The 18,446-nt window shown below is 51.6% G+C and overlaps 1 protein-coding gene across 5 annotated transcripts in view; it reads left to right on the forward strand.

Annotated features, from left to right (window-relative positions):
- Nucleotides 1-18,446, forward strand: part of Septin9 (septin 9) — a 163,488-nt gene that overhangs the window by 86,412 nt on the left and 58,630 nt on the right. For all 5 annotated transcript variants that reach the window (XM_075990207.1, XM_075990208.1, XM_075990209.1 and 2 more), the window contains one exon: nt 3,881-4,519. In XM_075990207.1, the coding sequence (XP_075846322.1) occupies nt 3,881-4,519 (639 nt within the window). The remainder of the gene's footprint in view (nt 1-3,880; nt 4,520-18,446) is intronic.

Consider the following 18,446-nt stretch of genomic DNA (forward strand, 5'->3'; position numbering starts at 1 on the left):
CTTTTTAAGCCTCTATGCAACCTTTGAAGAAGTTGGGGCTTGTTGGGCTGGATGGGGTGAAGGCACTGCCTCCCTGCTCCCAAGGCTCATCCTCTGGGCTCCGTGCCCGCAGTTAGAAGCCCATGGCCGCACTGTTATAAGTTGGTGAGGTGATTGTGTTGCTGTGGGTAGGCCATATCTGGTTCTGAGTGTACTCGCTGAAACCAGTGGTGCAGGGAGGCGTGCTGTGGACAGCATGGGGTCCAGAAAACCTGGAACGAGCTGGCTTGGTGACCTGATTCTTCTTCTTCTGAGGAGGGCGGGTGCTATCTGGGGATGGTCTTACAAGGTAGGCACCTCCTGTCTGTGTGCACATTGTATAGATGGTCAAGGGCCTAGAAACCTTGAGATCATGGCTGACTGGGGCCCATGGATGCCATTTCGGTCAACTCTGCTCCGTTTTGCTTTGTGCCAACCTTCAAAATCCTCATGAAAATATAGACCGCTGGCGGAGTGCACACGCGGAGTCCAATGCTCCATCCCATTGCTGAGGATGGGGAGGGGGCAGTGAGGGGTGGGGGTGGGGGTCGTTGCACTCTGTGACTAGAGATGTGGCTTGGTGGTAGAGCACATTTATTTGTCATACACGAAGTTACTTTAAAAAACAAAACGAAACAAAAAACAAGAAGAAAGAATTCTTAGGGCTTCCAAATTTATTTCCTGGGCATGGTGGTGCACCTATGTAATCTGAGCATTTGGGAGGTGGAGACGGGATAGCAGGAGTTCAAGGAAGGTCAGCCCAACTACAGATTGAGTCTGAGGTCAACTTACACGAGACTGTCTGGAAAAAAAAACAAAATATATCAATTAATAGCAGGGGAATCATAAAACTCCAGTGTTCTAGACTCTCTTGGAAGGTGAGAAGCTCAGATTGTAGGTTCGCCAGAGACAGGCACCCTGGAGTCCACACCCCCCCTCAGCCAGTCAATCAGCTGGTATCTGCCAACTGGTATCCATCAGATGGAAACTGCCCCTTCCTGCTTCCTGGGCATCTGGGATGGTTGAACACAGCAGCCCAGGGCCTTGTTCCCTTCTGTGTCCCTCAGAAGCAAAGGGCAACCAGCACTATAAAGGGGACCCCAGTCTGGGGAGCCAGGTCCCAGGAGCTTGGGCTTTCTCTGCCCCTCACCCCTACAGTGTGGCCTCACACGGCACAGTGCTGCCTTGGCCACAGCAGTGCCTGCTTGCAAGGCCCATCAGGAGTGTGCCACTGACATTCCCTAGAGAAGGAGGGAGGTGGGGAGGGCATTGGCTCCTCACCTGAGATTTTAGCCTCTCCTCCTAGCTACTTGTAAGCAGCTCTTCCCCAGTTGCTGTTGGTGGTATCCAGAAGGGCTTAGTGTATATAGGCTGGAGAAAGTTAGCTGAGGGGGCTCCGTTTATGTGGCTGTGGGGACGCCATCATTCATTCTGGGTAAAGACTTTCTCGTGTGGCTGTTTTGGGGTCACCCATGTTTTCACAGGTAGCCCCTTACCTCACCAGTTCCCCAGGGGCAGCTGGGGAATCCTATTTTAATTTGTTGTTGGGACCTTGTGAGACATTGTTCATGTTTCCCAGGGAAGAAATTCTGACACCAACAGTATGGGCGTGTGACTGCGTGTGTGCGTGTGTGTGCACGCGCACGTGTGCCCCTATGTGTGTGTGTATGCACGCATGCTTGCATGTGTGTGTAATGTGCATATAATATGCTCGCACACACATACGTGTGTGTGTGTGTGTGTGTGTCTGTGTCCGTGTAACACGCTCATCCAGAGTTGACCTCTGAGTCGGTTTTGAGTCAGGGTCTAGCTAAGGAAATCAGAGGTTAAATTCTGGGACCCACTGAGCTCCACTTCCGAGCATTGGAATTCCAAGGGTGTGTCCTGGTACCTGTCTTTTTAAAATGTGGATTCTGGTAGCATTTTATTGACCAGTTTTTCAGTCCCAGCCTGTAATCTTCTAAAGGAAGTCTGGTACTTTAGCCCTGGGAGTGGGGATGGGAACAGGGGTGGGGACAGGGATGGGGACAGGGATGGGAGAAGGCTGGAACTGGGGCCCTTCCATGTGACCCTGGGGCTGTGGTTAGGGGCTGGGCCAGCTCTTGGTCCTCTTTGCCGTGGGCAGGAAGAGGGCACCATGGGGTCCCATGAAATCTGAGTTCGGGGCTTGGTGAAGAAGACTTTGCTTTGTCTGGAGCCAGAGCTGTTGAGTGTTCTGCCACGTGGGCCCTTCCCGCTCTGTGCCTGGCCAACCTACACAGCTGCTTCTCATTTCGCTGGTGGCTGCATAGACAAGAGTATGGAGGCTTCCTAGCCGCCACACTGCTGCGATCCCGGGAGCAGACCCCGGCGGTGGTGTCAACCCAGCAGAGTCGTCAGCACCCTGGCCGGCCAGGAGTACTGGATGGACAGGGCCAGGAGCGAGGAAGTCGTTGAGTGTGTACCGCTGAGTGTGCACCGAGCCTAGGGAGCAGGTGTGGAGGGCTTACTCACAACGTGATATTTCAGAGACAGGTGCTGTGGTTCCATCCTGTTGGGCACATCACAGGGTGTTCTCTGCCAGGGAAATAGTATTCTTTTTAAAATGGCATTTTGTTATTTAGTTATGTGTACATGTGAGTCAGAAGACAAGCTTGTGGGGGGGGTCACTTCTTTCTAGCGTGTGGATATTGGGGAGGCACTTAGGTCGTCGTCAATCTTGGTCATGAGGACCTTTACACGCCAAACTGTCATGCTGGCCAGGCAGGGAATACTCCTCTTTTCCTAAATATTTACTGTATGTGTATGTGAGTGTGCCTGTGCAAATATGTGTGCATTGCATGCATGCAGGACACGGGATGCCCTGAAATTGGAGCCATGGGTGGTTGTGAGCTACCATGTGAGTGCTGGAATCGAACCTCTGCCAGAGCAGTACCTGCCCTGCACTTCGGAGCTCTATTCAGCCCCAGGAATACTATTCTTTGCTTTTGCTTTTGTTTTCTTTTTTGGATTTTTGGATTTTCGAGACAGGGTTTCTCTGTGTAGCCCTGGCTGTCCTGGAACGCACTCTGTAGACCAGTTTGGTCTCGAACTCAGAGATCCTCCTGTCTCTGACTCCTGAGTGCTGGGGTTAAGGACCTGTGCCACCATCATCTTGGCAACCAAGTAATAGTATTCTCTATAGCACAGCTGTCGGGATATTGTCATGGGGTGTCACTGCTCATGGCTGGCGGTGCTCTGTTGACTGATGGAGGCTGTGTGTGTTCAGGGGAGGAGAGGAAGAAGGAAGAAAAGCCACAGGAGAGGAACTCCAGAGTCCTATGTCAGAGCATCCTATGGCTGTCTCTAGAGAGGGAGGCTGTGCGGTCTGGGCCGTAGCCACAGCAGAATGGATGGCGGGCCGTGAGGCTGTCTTCCTCTCAGTCCAGCCTCCTGATAGTTGGTGCTCTGGGGGAGGTCCTCCAATGGACTTGTCTGTTTCTCTTATGGGTAGGCAGAAAAGGGAGGTGGCTTTCTGAACTCTGTGGCATCCTAGCAAGTGTGTTTATGTCCTTTCGTTTTTCCCTTTTGACTGTGTTGGGTATCGATCCCAGGGCTTTGTACGTGGTGGGGAAGTACTCCTTAATGGAGCTGTATCTGCCCCTCGCTCCTTAGGGGACAGGTTCTCTCTCACAAAGGTACCTATGTTGACTTTGATATTGGTCTGTAGCACAGACAGGCCTTAGACTTGAGATCTTTTCTCAGCCTCCCAAGTAGCTGGGATTCCCTGCCTCTCCTGGTCTGGCACCTTTACCCTTTTTATTGAAACGCAGAATACACCATGTACTGCAGGGTCCCTCTGCAAGTGTGCACACCGCATCCACTCTTCCTCTCTCTCTTTCAGCCTTAAAGAGATCGTTCGAAGTCGAGGAGATTGAGCCACCCAACTCCACGCCACCCCGGCGGGTCCAGACCCCTCTGCTTCGAACCACGGTGGCCAGCTCCAGCCAGAAATTCCAGGACCTGGGCGTGAAGAACTCAGAGCCCGCTGCTCGCCTTGTAGACTCCCTGAGCCAGCGCTCCCCGAAGCCATCCCTACGGAGGGTGGAGCTTGCAGGGCCCAAGGCACCTGAGCCTATGTCTCGCCGCACTGAGCTATCCATTGACATCTCCTCCAAGCAGGTGGAGAGCACGGGCTCAGCTGCTGGGCCCTCGCGCTTCGGGCTTAAGAGGGCCGAAGTCCTGGGCCACAAGACACCAGAGCCCATCCCGCGGAGGACGGAGATCACCATTGTCAAGCCCCAGGAGCCAGTGCACCGCAGGGTGGAGACCCCTGTCTCCAAGGTCCCCGAGGTCCCTACCATGCCTGTCACTGAAGCAGCCCCCAAGAGGGTAGAGATCCAGGTGCCCAAGCCAGCCGAGGCACCCAACTGCCCACTCCCGCCCCAGACCCTGGAGAACTCCGAGGCCCCGATGTCTCAGCTGCAGAGCAGGTTGGAGCCCAGGCCCCCTGTGGCTGAGGTCCCATACCGGAACCAGGAGGGTGAGTAACCCCGGGCTGGGTCTTCAGGCTGCGTACTTGGGATGGGATCTTTCTGTGAGATTCGTGAAAGAGATCCAGTGTGTGTGCGTGTCGGGGGGAGGGGTTGTGTGCTGTGTGAATGTGTGTGAGCATTCATGAGTGCACTTGGATGTGTAGAGTTGTGTCCTGAGGCTTAGGGGTCACAGCAGGCGTCTGCGGCTGGGAAGCACCTCTGAGGCACCAAGCTCCTGGTGGCCAACAGTTGGGCCATGCCAGATCTCTGTCATGTGATCCTGGGAGGCCTGGGAGGTGGGAGGGCAGTAGTTGGTGCTCTTCCGTGGGATGGGACAAGCCGTGTGCCGGTGATGGCTAGGTTGCTGGTGGGCTTCTGGGAGGCAGATCTCTGCCTGCGAGGAACTGCTGCCTGAATGCCTGGTGGGGGCCCAGAGATGAGGACGGAGGAGGAGGAATGTGGGTCCTGAGGTTTGCACTGGAGGCGTCCTGTCCTCCTGCCTCCCTACACAATAAGAAGTGGCTCTTCTTATTGCGGCAAAAATACCCGACAAATGCTTTAGGAGGCTCATGGTTCCAGAGGATGTTGTCATCATAGCGGGGAAAGCATGCCGGCAGCTGCACAGCCACAGCCAGGAAGCAGAGAACGCCCATCTCTGCTCTCTCTGCTTTAGTGCCTGGAGTGAGACACACACAGCTGTTGTGTTGTGTTATTGTTGGCTGTTGTACTGTGTGAGAGTGTGCAGTTCAGTGCATAGTGACACACACAGCAGACACTGGCTCTTGTACTGTGTGTAGTGAAACACAGCAGACGTTGGTTGTTGTACAGTGTGTAGTGAAACACACACAGCTGTTGTGTTGTGTTATTGTTGGCTGTTGTACTGTGTGAGTGTGCAGTTCAGTGCATAGTGACACACACAGCAGACACTGGCTCTTGTACTGTGTGTAGTGAAACACAGCAGACGTTGGCTGTTGTACCGTGTATAGTGAAACACACACAGCCGTTGTTGTGTTGTTGGCTGTTGTACCGTGTGAGAATGTGCGGCTCAGTGCTGTTAAGTACCTTCGGGTTGTACCACCAGTACCACCTCCAGGGTTTTCCAGAACTTTCCCACATGCCAGACAGAAACTCTGCTCCCTGTGAACCGACTCCTTATACCTCGTGCCTCGGGTCCTGACAGCCCTACACTTGGTTCTGTTTGAGGGTCCATGGCATACTCATCCTGTCTGGCACAGTGGCCTCAGCCCTCCTCCATGTTGTAGCCTATGCCAGCACTCAGTTCCTTTTGAAAACTGACGATGTTACATGTGTAGTCAGAACACCTTTTTTCCCTGTAGTGGGATTTGAACCCCGGGACTTGTGCATGCCCGGTGAGTGCTCTACTGCCGAGCCTTGTGCCCAGGCTCAGGTAGAATCAGTTCGTCCATCTGTAAAGAATGCCTGTAAATACTCAGGGTTCTCATGGACCTTTGATGGGTCCTTCCAGGCCTGGGTGTGGCTGTGCCTTTCTCCCTAAGTCTTAGACTTGACCCTGCTGAGAGTTGCCCAGACTCATTGTCCAGACTCAGGTCAGGGAAACAATTGTTGAGTAGAGGGGCCAGTGTCCTGTCTTTCCTCACAGTCCCTGATTGGTTCGAGACTTCCAAAGACACCAGATACATCTCTCTCCTGAGATGAGCTGTTCACACTGCTGACTCAGACAGGATGTGGTGGGAGAGGGAGACAGCTGCACCAAGCCACCCAGCAGTTGATCACAGCTGGTGCTGGATGCATGGGAGGTGGTCCTGGTTTTGGGGTGGGGTGCGGAAGGTCTGTTTAAGGATGCTGATTGTCCTCTGATGAGATGCAGCTCACACACCGCATTCAGGCCTGTGCCAGGCCCTCAGCCACAGCGAGGAGTCTACAACCTCTGCCCTCAGTAGCTTGTGGGCAGGTGGTGGGTGGACAGTGAAAACGGCCTTGTGGAAACTGTTGGGGAGGGCGGGATTTCAGTAGGCTAGGGTGAAGAAAGATATGTGTGTGTGTGTGATGTGTGTGTGTATGTGCATGTGTGCATGCATGCATGTGTGAGTGTGTGTATGCATGTGTGTGCATGTGTGAGTGTATATGTGCATGCATACTTGTGTGAGTGTGTATGTGCATGCATGCATGTGCGAGTGTGTATGTGCATGTATGCATGTGTGTGTGTGTTCTCACACGTATGTGAGCATGTGCATGTGTGTGTGAGGGTGGAGGCCAGATGTCATTCCTCAGGAGGTATCCACCTTCTTTCATTTTTGTTTTTTAGATCTATTTATTTTATTTTGCGTGTATGATTGCTTTGCCTTCATGTATGTCTGTGTCCAGTGTACATGCCTGATACCTGCAGAGGTCAGAAGAGGGCATCAGACCCTTCGGATTTAGAATTGGGGTTGGTTGTGAGCCACCATGTGGGTGCTGAGGCTGTGGATAACTAGGTCCTTGGTCTCACACAGCAGCGTTTACCAATGGCTGGGGACCCTCTGCCCCAAAGGAGGCCTTTCGTAGTCGTCCAGAGCCCCAAGATGGTGCTGTTCCTCTCGGCAAAGGGCAAGGCTGGGAGGGACAGAGCAGGCAGAGCCCTCCCCAGGGAGCCTATTGGAAATCTATGGCATGCCTCTGGGGGGCCCTGCCCCATCTCCTCTGACCCCCAACTTGTCTGAGCTACATCTCATTCTCCATATTCCTCTGGTCACCCATCCATGGGTGTTGGAGGAGGAGGCCGCTTGTTGGTTCCTGGCTGCTCAGCCCTGAAATAATCACATAGAAACTGTATTATTTAAAACACTGCTTGGCCCATGAGCTCTAGCTTTTTATTGGCTAACTCTTGCATCTTAATTTAACGCATTTCTATTAATCTGTGTATTGCCACATGACAGTGGCTTACCAGGTAAAGTTCTACCTGGCTCCAGCTGGTCTACATGGCTTTTCTCTGACTCCGCCCTTCTTTCTCCCAGCATTCAGTTTAGTCGTCCGTGTCCTCCCCCACCCCCACCTAGCTCTGTTCTTTTGCCCTATCAGGCCAAGCCAGTTTTCTTTATTAATTAACCAGTCGTTCTCACAGCATACAAAGGGGAGTCCCACATCACATGGGGTCTCTTGATACCCCTGGCCTGACACCCTATAGCAGGGTCCTTCCTGCTTTTTAGCTGTACCTGCTCAGTTCTTCTCTGGGTCTCCCACACCTTCCTTGCAAGCCCTCAAGTCTGACCTCCTGACCTTTGTTTTTGTTTTGTCGAACTCCTACATACTCCTCAAACCCCTACCCATCCTTTCCTGTAGCTGGACTTCCCTTCCTATGACTCTGAGGCGTCTTTGTGTTTGCCTGGGATGTAAATTATTTGTGTACGAACCATCTTTCCTCTGCTAGCTTCTTTTTCCATGCAGAAACAGATTTCCATAGTACAATAAGTAGTTTATTATTTTTCAAAATGCAGAAAATGTGAACATTAGGAAAAAGCTAAAATTTAACCATAGGCTTTCATTACCCTGAACATCCTGCCGTACGGTCTCAGGATTCTGACTGGAGACTGGTGTCCTAGGGGCAGCACTCAGACTGCTGTCTGTTTTATAGAGTGCCATAAGGAGATTAGTAAGTGACCTGGGCATCGCAGATGCCCAATAAAATAATGGTGACAACTGGCGGGTGGTGACAGCATTTTGGTGGCTGCTGCAGGCCCACGCGGGGATCCCACAGGACCCCCAAGGGACCAAGAAGGTAGGGGTCCTTGCTTCCTGCCCCCACAAACTTGCCTGTCCCTGCAGTGCTGTGGAGTGCTCCTCAGGGTGCACTGGGGAGGGTGTTCCCTGGCAGAGTCTTAGAAGGAGTATGGTGACCTAGATAGCAAAGGGAAGGGGTAGCCGAGGCTTCCGGGCCTTGTTCTCTTATTCCGGATCTTGGAGGGCTCTAAGCTCCCCCTATATATGGTGGGTTCCTGGTGTCATAGATCCCTGGGTGGTGATGGGTTTTGCTGTCAGGGCAGGGTGCCGGCCCAGCCGCTACAGCCTCCCTCTGGCACACAGCCACACTGGCGGCTCCCCAGGCTGCCTTATAAGGCAGGCATAGCACTTGCTCGCCACTCTCTCGTGGTCTGGTACCTTGCCTTCTCTGGCGCTCATGAGGCCCCGCTGAGTTCCTGGGTGTGCCCTGGCTGCACCCATGAGCCCACTGGTTCACAACCATCACCTCCACTTCCCAGCCTGCCTCAGTTTCTGAAGCTCAGGGTGGTCTCTGGTTCCTTGCCTGGGAGGAGTGGCTGACTTCCTCTCATGTGTCCCTGGGTGTTGTGTCTACATCAGTCCTAGGGTCAGAGAGGGGAGAGGCCCCATGCAGACAGTGGGGCTCCAAGTCCTTTGTGTCATGGAGGGGGTTAATCATAGCACAGGTTCTCTGAGGCCACCCAGTGGGTCACAGAATAGGGAACTCAAGGACAGGAAAGTCCGACCAGGGATGGGGAAGAGTACACCAAGTAGCCTGGGGACTTGATACATTCACAAGTTTGGGGAGTGGGCAACCACCATGAGAACTGATGAGGAGGCACCCCAACCTTTGTATTTTCAGGACACCCTACAGGTTATGGGGACCCCCTGGCTGACCATGGACTGTGGCTTTCCTCAGGATGGGTTTGTTCATCCACAGCTCAAGGCTTAGGATGAAAGCCTGCTTGTGCTTCATGAGGTCAGCAGAGAAGTTGCTCACAGGGGCCTGAGGAGCCTCCTGTGTTTCTTCTGGAGAGACCCAGCCACATCTGCAGGAAAGTTGTTCCCACTAGGCCCCCGTCACACCTGAGTGACCCTCTGCTCCCTGCCACAGTGGTCCTGTCCTGGGACTGGATGTCTTTCCCTCCAAAGAATGGACGTGCTCAGTCTGAGCTGTTCCAGACTGTTCCCACCTAGGCCGAGTTGGGAAACTGGACGACTAGGGGGCCAGAGCGGTCAGGCTGGTTGGGTCTCCTTCAAGGTAGAGGCAGACAGACCCTGGCTCCAGGGTCCAGGCCCAGTCCCTCCTTGGCTGCCTACCCAGCTGTCTGCCGCCCAGCTGTCTGCAGAGCCAAGGGTGCAGTGATGAGGGAGAGGCAGGCCTCTCCACGGATCACAGCCCAGCAGCTGTGCAATACCTTAAATAGAGAGACAGCTGCAGCTGCCTGCCTGGGGCACGGGTCCTGCTCCACCCCTCCGATTCTGTGGCTGAGGCTCTGACCACCCAGGGTTCCTGGGGATTGATTGAGCTTGGCTACAGCACAGGGCACTATATAAACCCCCCCACCCCCTACACGAAGCAGTTGCCCAAGGAGGAACCATGCCCACATCCTCAGCCTCCAGGCCCTGGATGGCTGCTAGGATCCAGGGTCTGAATGGCAGTGGGGCTGTCAAGTGTGTCTGTGTGGCTCGAGGGAGGGCACCTTCAGCCATGGAGGAGTACATTGATGCTCTTAGCTGACATCCTGGGTGTGGCCAGCCCCTGACCAGACTCTGGTGGCCAAGGAAAATGTCACATGGCATATGCTGGCCCTGTCCCTAGAGCCTCAAGTCTGGGGGTTGCAAAGGAAAGTAGACTAAGGGCTCCACACCACTTCCTCTAGGGCTTGCAGTGGACCGGGTCGGTGCTGCCCCCACCCACTCCCACCTCCCATTACGGAGACTCATTTACCATCCCGTGGTCAACAGACCATGGACGTCGGGACCCAAGACCTGGCTTCCGTCCAGTTCTCTGCAAACACTGGGCATAGGAGAGGGTGAAAAATGAGGCTGGGAGTGTTTGGGGGGTAGAGCGAGAAAATCAAGAGTGCTGCTCAGCCTGAGGTGTACGAACCATCTCAACAATAAAACCAGTGGAGGGGGAGCCTTGGAGAGATAACTCGGTGGTGAACAGCGCTTGTTGCACTAGCACCTGAGAGGCAGAGGCAGGTGGGTCTCTGTGAGTTCAAGGTCAGCCTGGTCTACCGAGCGAGTTCCAGGAAAAAAAAAAGAATGAATCTCAGCACCTGAGAGGCAGAGGCAGGTGGGTCTCTGTGAGTTCAAGGTCAGCCTGGTCTACCGAGCGAGTTCCAGGAAAAAAAAAAGAATGAATAAATAAATGAACAAATAAATTAGAAGAAAGGGGGGAAAGTGTTTGTTGTTTTTTGCAGAGGGAGGGGCTATTTTCAGTTCCCAGCTCCCATAGGTGGCTCACAACCACCTGTAACCCCAGCTCTGTGATGGATCTGATGCCCCCTTCTGGACTTCACAATCATTCTCTCTTTCCTCTCTCTCTCTCTCTCTCTCTCTCTCTCTCTCTCTCTCTCTCTCTCTCTCTCTCTCTCTCTCTCTGGACTGGAGAGGTAGCTCAGCAGTTAAGAACACTTCCTGCTTTTGCAGAGGACCTGCGTTTGGTTCCCAGCACCCACATCAGGTGACTTTCAGCCACATGTAATGCCAGAAGCAGGGGGATTCCATTGTCTCCAGCGTCCACCCAGACATGACACATAACGGAGAATTAAAAATGTAAAAATCCTAAAAAAACAAACAAAAATCCCAAACTACTAACCAGTGAGCTTGGAAGGTGTTGGGGTGATAGGAACCTATGCCCTTTGTTTCTGACTACTTCACTTTCCCAAGACCAACAACTTACTGGGGAAGTCCTTGTGTGGGGGCAGGTGGGTGCCTGCTGTCTCTGTCTCCCAGAGAGGGAAACGGGCCCACAACCACAGCGCCATACCTGGCCCATGCTGAGTTCTACCCAGTGGCTCTTGGTAGAGAATGTCGTCCGTCTCCCTTCGGATAGTTCACAGCGGCTCTGACGGAAGCAGAATCAGCTCTGGCAGACATTGCTTGTTCTCGGGGCCTGGGATCCTGTTCCTGCTTTGCCCTGTGCCTGATGACTTACTTACCCCTCTGGCCCTTTTGTTTCTTGTGGTCAGAGCGGGTGTGACCCCTCATTATTACGGAGAGTGGCACTGGGACCCAGCACCAAGGAGGCTTATGCTAAGTACAGATATGAAAACTGAGCCCAGCCATTATTAAAGAAGCTGTGTATACACACAGACAGAATATTGTATACATAATAAATAAATAAATAGAAGCTGTGCCTTGCACGCAGACCCGAGGAAACAGAACTTTCAGGTCTCCCAGTCCAGAGGTCTAGTCGATGTGCCTTGGCCACCTACTGGTGGGTATGCACAGGCGCTGTCTTGCTCCCTGGCTCCCGTCTTCTCCCTTCCCCTTTTCTGTCAAGTATTCTAAAAGGCCTTTCTTACTCACTGCTAGATCATAAATTCTAAAGATCCCCAAAAGCCTGGAAAGGAAGCCATCTCCCTCCCCCGCTATCTTCAGGAGGGTGTGCCACGCCGACAGCTGGGCATGCTGTCGACATTTGGAATTGTGTGCGTGTGTGTAGATTTTGTCAAAAAGTCTGTGTAGTGGACTGGGGTGTTGGCTCAGTGGTAGAGCTCTGGGTTAGCATTTGAGGCCTTGGGTTGGATCCCTAACATGGCCAAGAAAAAAATAAAAGGAAGAAAATCTCTTTACAGTCGTCTTGAGAATACAGAGGAAACGGAGATTGCTTCTGTTTCTGTTTGGAACGGCACGAGCCTTTGTTTTCAGCTTCGAAGATTTAGCATAGTCTTTGCAGTGGTGGGACTTGAACCCAGGACATCATGCGTGCCAGGCACACGATTTTAACCCCAGCATCATGGGCTGTCTGCACTCGTTATATAGTGGAGGGTAGCACTGATCTGATCTTCCTACTGATGGAGATCAGCAGTCTCTGGAGATGAGCACACCTCACCCAGTTTTTAAATTTTTATTTTATTTCAATATAGGGTTTCTCTGTCTGTCCTGGAACTCAGTCTGTAGACCAGGCTGGCCTTGAACTCACAGAGATCCACCTACCTCTGCCTCCCAAGAGATAGAATTAAAAGCATACGCCACCACACACAGCTAAATTTTCTTTTGCTAATAGGCACATGTGTGTGTCTGTGTGGGGGTATGGGGGTGTTTGTGCAGGGCTCTTTGGAGCTGGAGTTACGCAGGTTGTCCCACGAGGGACCAGAGTCTCTTCCACTCAGTAATGGGGCTCAGCTCCCCTAATGATATTCCCATGGAGAGCAGACTTTAACGCGTGGATCTCCGGGGGGCGGTTCACCTCAAAACTACTTCAGTCTTAGTTATATGTTCTCGCTGTGTAGACTAGGCTGGGCCCAAACTCATAAAGATCCACCTGCCTCCACTTCTGCCTCTGCTGGACTAAAAGGCATATGTCACCTGCATCTTTTATATGAGCTGGATTGTTCTTTTCTTGCTGATTAAAAAATAATAATTTTTTAATTAAAAAATTTATTTTGTACATATGACTGTTTTGCCCATACGCGTGTCTGTGCACCACGGGCGTGCCTGGCTCTTGTGGGAACCAGAAGAGGGCTTCAGTTTCCCTGGAATCAGATCAGTGTGAGCTGCCATGCGGTGCAGGGAACCTAACTCGGGTCCTCTGCAACAGCAGCTCGAGCTCTTACCGCTGACACCGTGCCAGCCTTGTGATTTGTTTTTAAGGGTTTTTTGAGCTGTTGTTGATGATCAGACTTATGGTTCCAGCACATGAGAAGTTCAGCCAGAGAGCTGGCTGGTATTTATATGTTCTCACTAGGCAGACCAGGCTGGTTAAAGCGGTACGGGATTTAAGGGGTCCCTCCGTTAACCCCACATAGTTACAGCTCTTCCAGACAGAAAATTCGAAGGCTCGTCCTGTGAGGCTTCTGCTTTTGCTTTGGGCTTTGGGTTTCATGTCCTGCTGCTGCATTCCAGGATTACAGACAAGAATTTCACCCATGTTTTCTTCTAATGTTTCTGTGGTTTTATTTTTATGTACTGATGTCGTTAATCTGCTGGAATTTATTTCAGTTTGAGCATTGTGGTGGGGTCTGGGGTTTTGGGTTTTTTTTCTTCTCTTTTTTTTTTTCACGGATGCTCGTGGTGAGCTGGCTCGGCAGTGGCAGTGTGGGGTGTGTGCGGAGCTATTTTTGTTTTTTGGTGACAGCACTGTGCTGGCTTAGCAGAAACACCCTGGATGCTTTTCTCTCTTCCTCTCCCTCTGGAAGGCTTTCACAGCAGCACAGTCCTGTCTTTGTTAAAACTCTTAAGGCGCTCACTAGTGGAACCATCTGGGCCTGATACTTTTGTGGGCGTCTAGCACTTAAGAAAAAGAAAAACCACTTAAAGTTATTTTCCATGGGGCTCTGAGTTTAGAGAGACTCTCCCAAACTTATTTTTTTAGGGTTGAGGATGTAGCTGAGGATATAGCTTGGTGGTGTGGTGCTGGCCTAGCAGGCACAGCCCCAACATCCTCAGCTCCGAAAGAAACCTGTTATTGCTTAGTTGGGTGTGTAGTGAATGCCTGTAATTCCAGCACTTGGGAGGCTGAGGCAGGAGGGTCGTGGATCTGAGACTAACTTGAGCTACATAGTGAATTCCAGGCCAGCTCAGGCCACATAAGAAGACTTTGTCTCAATATGTTATGTGTACATATATACATATGTGTATTATTTGTAAAAATGTATCTGTAAGATGGCTCAGTGGGTAAAGGTGTCTGCCATGAAAGCCTGATGGACTCCTGGAACCCATGTAAAGATGATCACAGAGGACTGGTTCCACAGAGTTCTCCTCTGACCTTACATACACACACATATACGTGTACACGCACACATGCACACGCACACATGCACACGCACACATACATACACACATATACACACATGCATATACGCACATATGCGCCCCCCACATGCACACACATATACACACACATAAAAAGCAACAATAATTTTGAAAACATGTCTTCGTATGTGGTGTATGCCTGTATGTGTGCCCAGTGTTTCTCTCTCTTGGTCCCCTTATTTGCTTGAGGCGGTCCCTCACGGAACCTGAAGCTCCATTGTGTAACTAGGCTAGGTGGCCAGCAAGCCCCAGCCCTCCTCTTGTCTGCACCTTACTCTCAGAGTTGGGGTCACACACATGCATGTCCCTGCTGTTTTTCAATGTCAAGTCTGAGGATTCTGAATCAGGCCTTCATGCCCAGGCGGCAGTCATCCCCCCAGAGCCCATGACCCCCCATTTTTTTTCCTGTAGAAGATTATTCATTCATATGTTTAAAATCTCCCAGGCCATTCAGAGTTAGGTGCTTCAGCACCTTCTGGGGGAAGGGCATCATGACTGCCCTCAGCATCGGTCCTGGATATGGTCCTGTCTGCAGGTATATGAGATGTGTTGGACCAGGCGAGGCCCTGGACCACTCTGGATGCACACTTGTACATTAGAGAATGACACAGATTCTGAAAGGGACATGTGCAGAGGACCCCGTACTCTGAGAAACGAGGCCACCTACCCACCTTCCATTGTTGCAGCCTTGGAGGAAGGGAAATTCTGCCTCGGAGTCGGGGGCGGACAGTGGTCTAGGCAGGATGCTAAGTCTCGGGAGCATGAAATCTGGAGTCTTCGGGAGAGTAACTGAAATACATTTTACATCAGAGCATAGGCACACGTGTGTGTGTGTGTCCTTGTCTTCCTTAATCTCTCTCCACCTTATACATTGAGGCAGGGTTTCTCACTAAACCCAGAGCTCGCTGGGTCTAGCTGGCTCCTTTGCTCCAGAGCTCCCAAGAGCTGAGATTACAGGCGAGGACCTAAACTCTGGTCCTCATACTTTGGGGGAAAGTACTTTATTCACTGAGCCTCTTCCCAGTGCCCCCATTTATTTAATGTTCAGAATTATGTGTACTTGTCTTTTTCCTTCCTTCCTTCCTTCCTTCCTTCCTTCCTTCCTTCCTTCCCTCCCTCCCTCCCTCCCTCCCTCCCTCTCTTCTCTTCTCTTCTCTTCTCTTCTCTTCTCTTCTCTTCCCTTCCCTTCCCTTCCCTTCCCTTCCCTTCCCTTCCCTTCCCTTCCCTTCCCTTCCCTTCCCTTCCCTTCCCTTCCCTTCCCTTCCCTTCCCTTCCCTTCCCTTCCCTTCCCTTCCCTTCCCTTCCCTTCCCTTCCCTTCCCTTCCCTTCCCTTCCCTTCCCTTCCCTTCCCTTCCCTTCCCTTCCCTTCCCTTCCCTTCCCTTCCCTTCCCTTCCCTTCCCTTCCCTTCCCTTCCCTTCCCTTCCCTTCCCTTCCCTTCCCTTCCCTTCCCTTCCCTTCCCTTCCCTTCCCTTCCCTTCCCTTCCCTTCCCTTCCCTTCCCTTCCCTTCCCTTCCCTTCCCTTCCCTTCCCTTCCCTTCCCTTCCCTTCTCTTTTTTGGGCCCCAATCTTGTAGCCCAGATTGGCCTTGAGCTTGGTGGCTATCCGAAGATGACCTTGAATTCCTGATCCCCCTGCCTCCATGCAAGGCCACCATTTGCAGCATAGTTTTGTAACTACCACTCACAATCCTGAGACCCAGCAGCCTGCCTAGACCACCTACTTGTTAAGATGTGGTTTCTCATTTCTGCTTCCTCCATAGCCAATTTAAGAAAATGTTTACCACCCCAGAAGGAGGTGCCATAGTGCTCTGCCTCCAGCCTTAGGCATTGCCCACTTGTCGCTGGGACTTTCCATCTGTTCTGGAGCTTTCTTATTCACAGGGTCACATGCTATGTATGCCCTTTTGTGTCTATTGTCTTCCATTCTTTTTTCATATTTATTTATTATGTATACAATATTCTGTCTGCATGTATGCCTGTAGTCCAGAAAAGGGCACCAGACCTCATTACAGATGGTTGTGAGCCACCATGTGGTTGCTGAGAATTGAACTCAGGACCTTTGGAAGAACAGGCAATGCTCTTAACCGCTGAGCCATCTCTCCAGCCCTGTCTTCCATTCTTGTAGCCCAGGCTAGCCTCAGAATCACTATGAGCTCTTGATCCTCCTACCTACACTCCTCAAATGCTGGAATTACAGGGGTAATCCCACATTTAACATACAAAAACATTTTTATACATCATATTACGGCAAACTATGTTAATGTTCCTTTGCCATGACAAAATAAACAGCTTGTAAGAGAGAAAGGTTTGTCTCAACTCAGTTCAAGGGATTTTTGTCCGTGGCTGGTTGGCCCCTTATAGCCACAGAGGGCATCATGGTGGGAGCACATGGCCACGGACACTGCTCACCTTGCTGTGGCTGGAAGCAGAGAGTCAGAGGTGCTGAGTTCTCAATGTCCCCTTTAGAGATCACCCTCTCCACCCGACCCCATCAACCCCCGTGACCTAACCACCTGAAGCTCCACACATGTCTACCTATGGTCAAGATCCAGACATTCGCAGTGTTCACTGCGAGCTTTTGAAGGTGACCTTGATCTTACTCCTTTCTAAGTCTTTGCATTTCTGTCCAGACTTCCAAATGCTCACCCTGCGATGAATGGTAGCCTTATCCTACCAATGCTTTTCAGTGGGGATCCATGCCGCGTTCTCTTTATATTTGTGTACGTGTGTGAAAGACAAGTCTTTGGGGAAGTCTATGTCAGAACAGAGCTATGTCCTTAGAAGCTATGACTATGAGATTAAAATGTTTAAAAGGTTAATCAGGTTTGTACAAAGGAAGGGATAAAAGGCCGAGACCTGTCACAGGCTAGCCGTGTAGGGCGCCAAGGAATACAACAGTGATTGTCCACAGTAGACAAATTTGTGTCCCCAGGAGTGGCATGCTTGCCTGGGAGGAGATGAGTGACAGGCAGTGAGACCGAGAGTGGGAGGGGTGAAGAAATGAGAGGCGTGGTTGGGCTAGAGATGCCTGGTGGGGTGGTGGGCAGGATCAGCGTAAGCCTTAGGGTGGGCTCCAGATGTGCAGGCTGGGGGGTGCCAAGGACATCTGGAAGTTGGTGCGAGATGAATGAGGCACAGGCGCTGGGCAGAATGTACGGGGGTGTGCAGAATAATTCGGGAATCCAGACAAATGGTGTCTTAATACTGTTGGGTTTTTTGTGGTGCTATTGTTTTTTGGGGTTTTTTTCCCCCTTCCAATTCTGGGATGGAACTCAGGGCTTTGTGTGGGACAAGTGTTCTACCATTGAGTTACAGCCTCAGCCCATTAATACAATGGTGTGTATGTGTACATATGTGCATGTGTGTGCATGCATGTGTTCACATAAGTGTGTGTGTGTGTGTGTGTGTGTGCATGCATGTACGTAGGCCAGAAGCTGACACTGAGTACTTCCTCAATCACTCTCTGCCTTACTTTTTGAGACAGGGTCTCTCACTGAACCTGGCGCACCGCCATAGGCTGACTGGCCAGCAAGTCTCAGGAACCCTCCTATTTCTGTCTCCCCAGTGCTGTGATGCCACGCCTGGCTTTTAACGTGTGTGCTGCTAACAAGTCTGTGTGCTTGGTTGATTTACCCACCGAGCCATGTCTCTAACCTCACAGGAAAGTATGTTCAAAGACTGAAATTATACAGCAAGCTTCTACGGTGAACAAATTCAGAATTTCCTCTAGGCACAGAGTCCCGCCCTGCATGCACTTAGCCCCACTGTGCTTCCTTAGCCCTGGCCCTAACCTGGTAGACTTGTGGTTTAGGGCCTAATTTGCCTTTGAAGCTGAGTGGCTCTTGGGGTGAGGGCAGGTCAGCTTAGCCCTGAGACCTCAACAGCCCTGTGATTAGGCTGTGGCCATATGGCATTGCTCGAGTATGGGAGGGCACCTCATTCTGGCCCAAAGCAGCTCCTCTGAACCTAAAGCTCCAGACCAGGAGCCCAGCCCCGAAGATGCCACCTGCCCCCCACCAGTGTCCAGGCCCCCACAGGCACCCACTCTCTGTGTTGTACAGTCCTAGGATTTTTGAGTCCCAGAACCCCTTAATTTCTGAATTTCTATTCACCTCATCCAGGGATGAAAAGGGAGAGGGGACCCCAGCCTTTAATTCTCTTATGTTATAGCCATGAGCCCAAATAAGCTACTGACTCAAACTTCTGACTCTACTTCAGCTGGGTATTCTC

The sequence above is a fragment of the Microtus pennsylvanicus genome, chromosome 11 (genome assembly GCF_037038515.1).
Source record: "Microtus pennsylvanicus isolate mMicPen1 chromosome 11, mMicPen1.hap1, whole genome shotgun sequence".
Classification (NCBI taxonomy): domain Eukaryota; kingdom Metazoa; phylum Chordata; class Mammalia; order Rodentia; family Cricetidae; genus Microtus; species Microtus pennsylvanicus.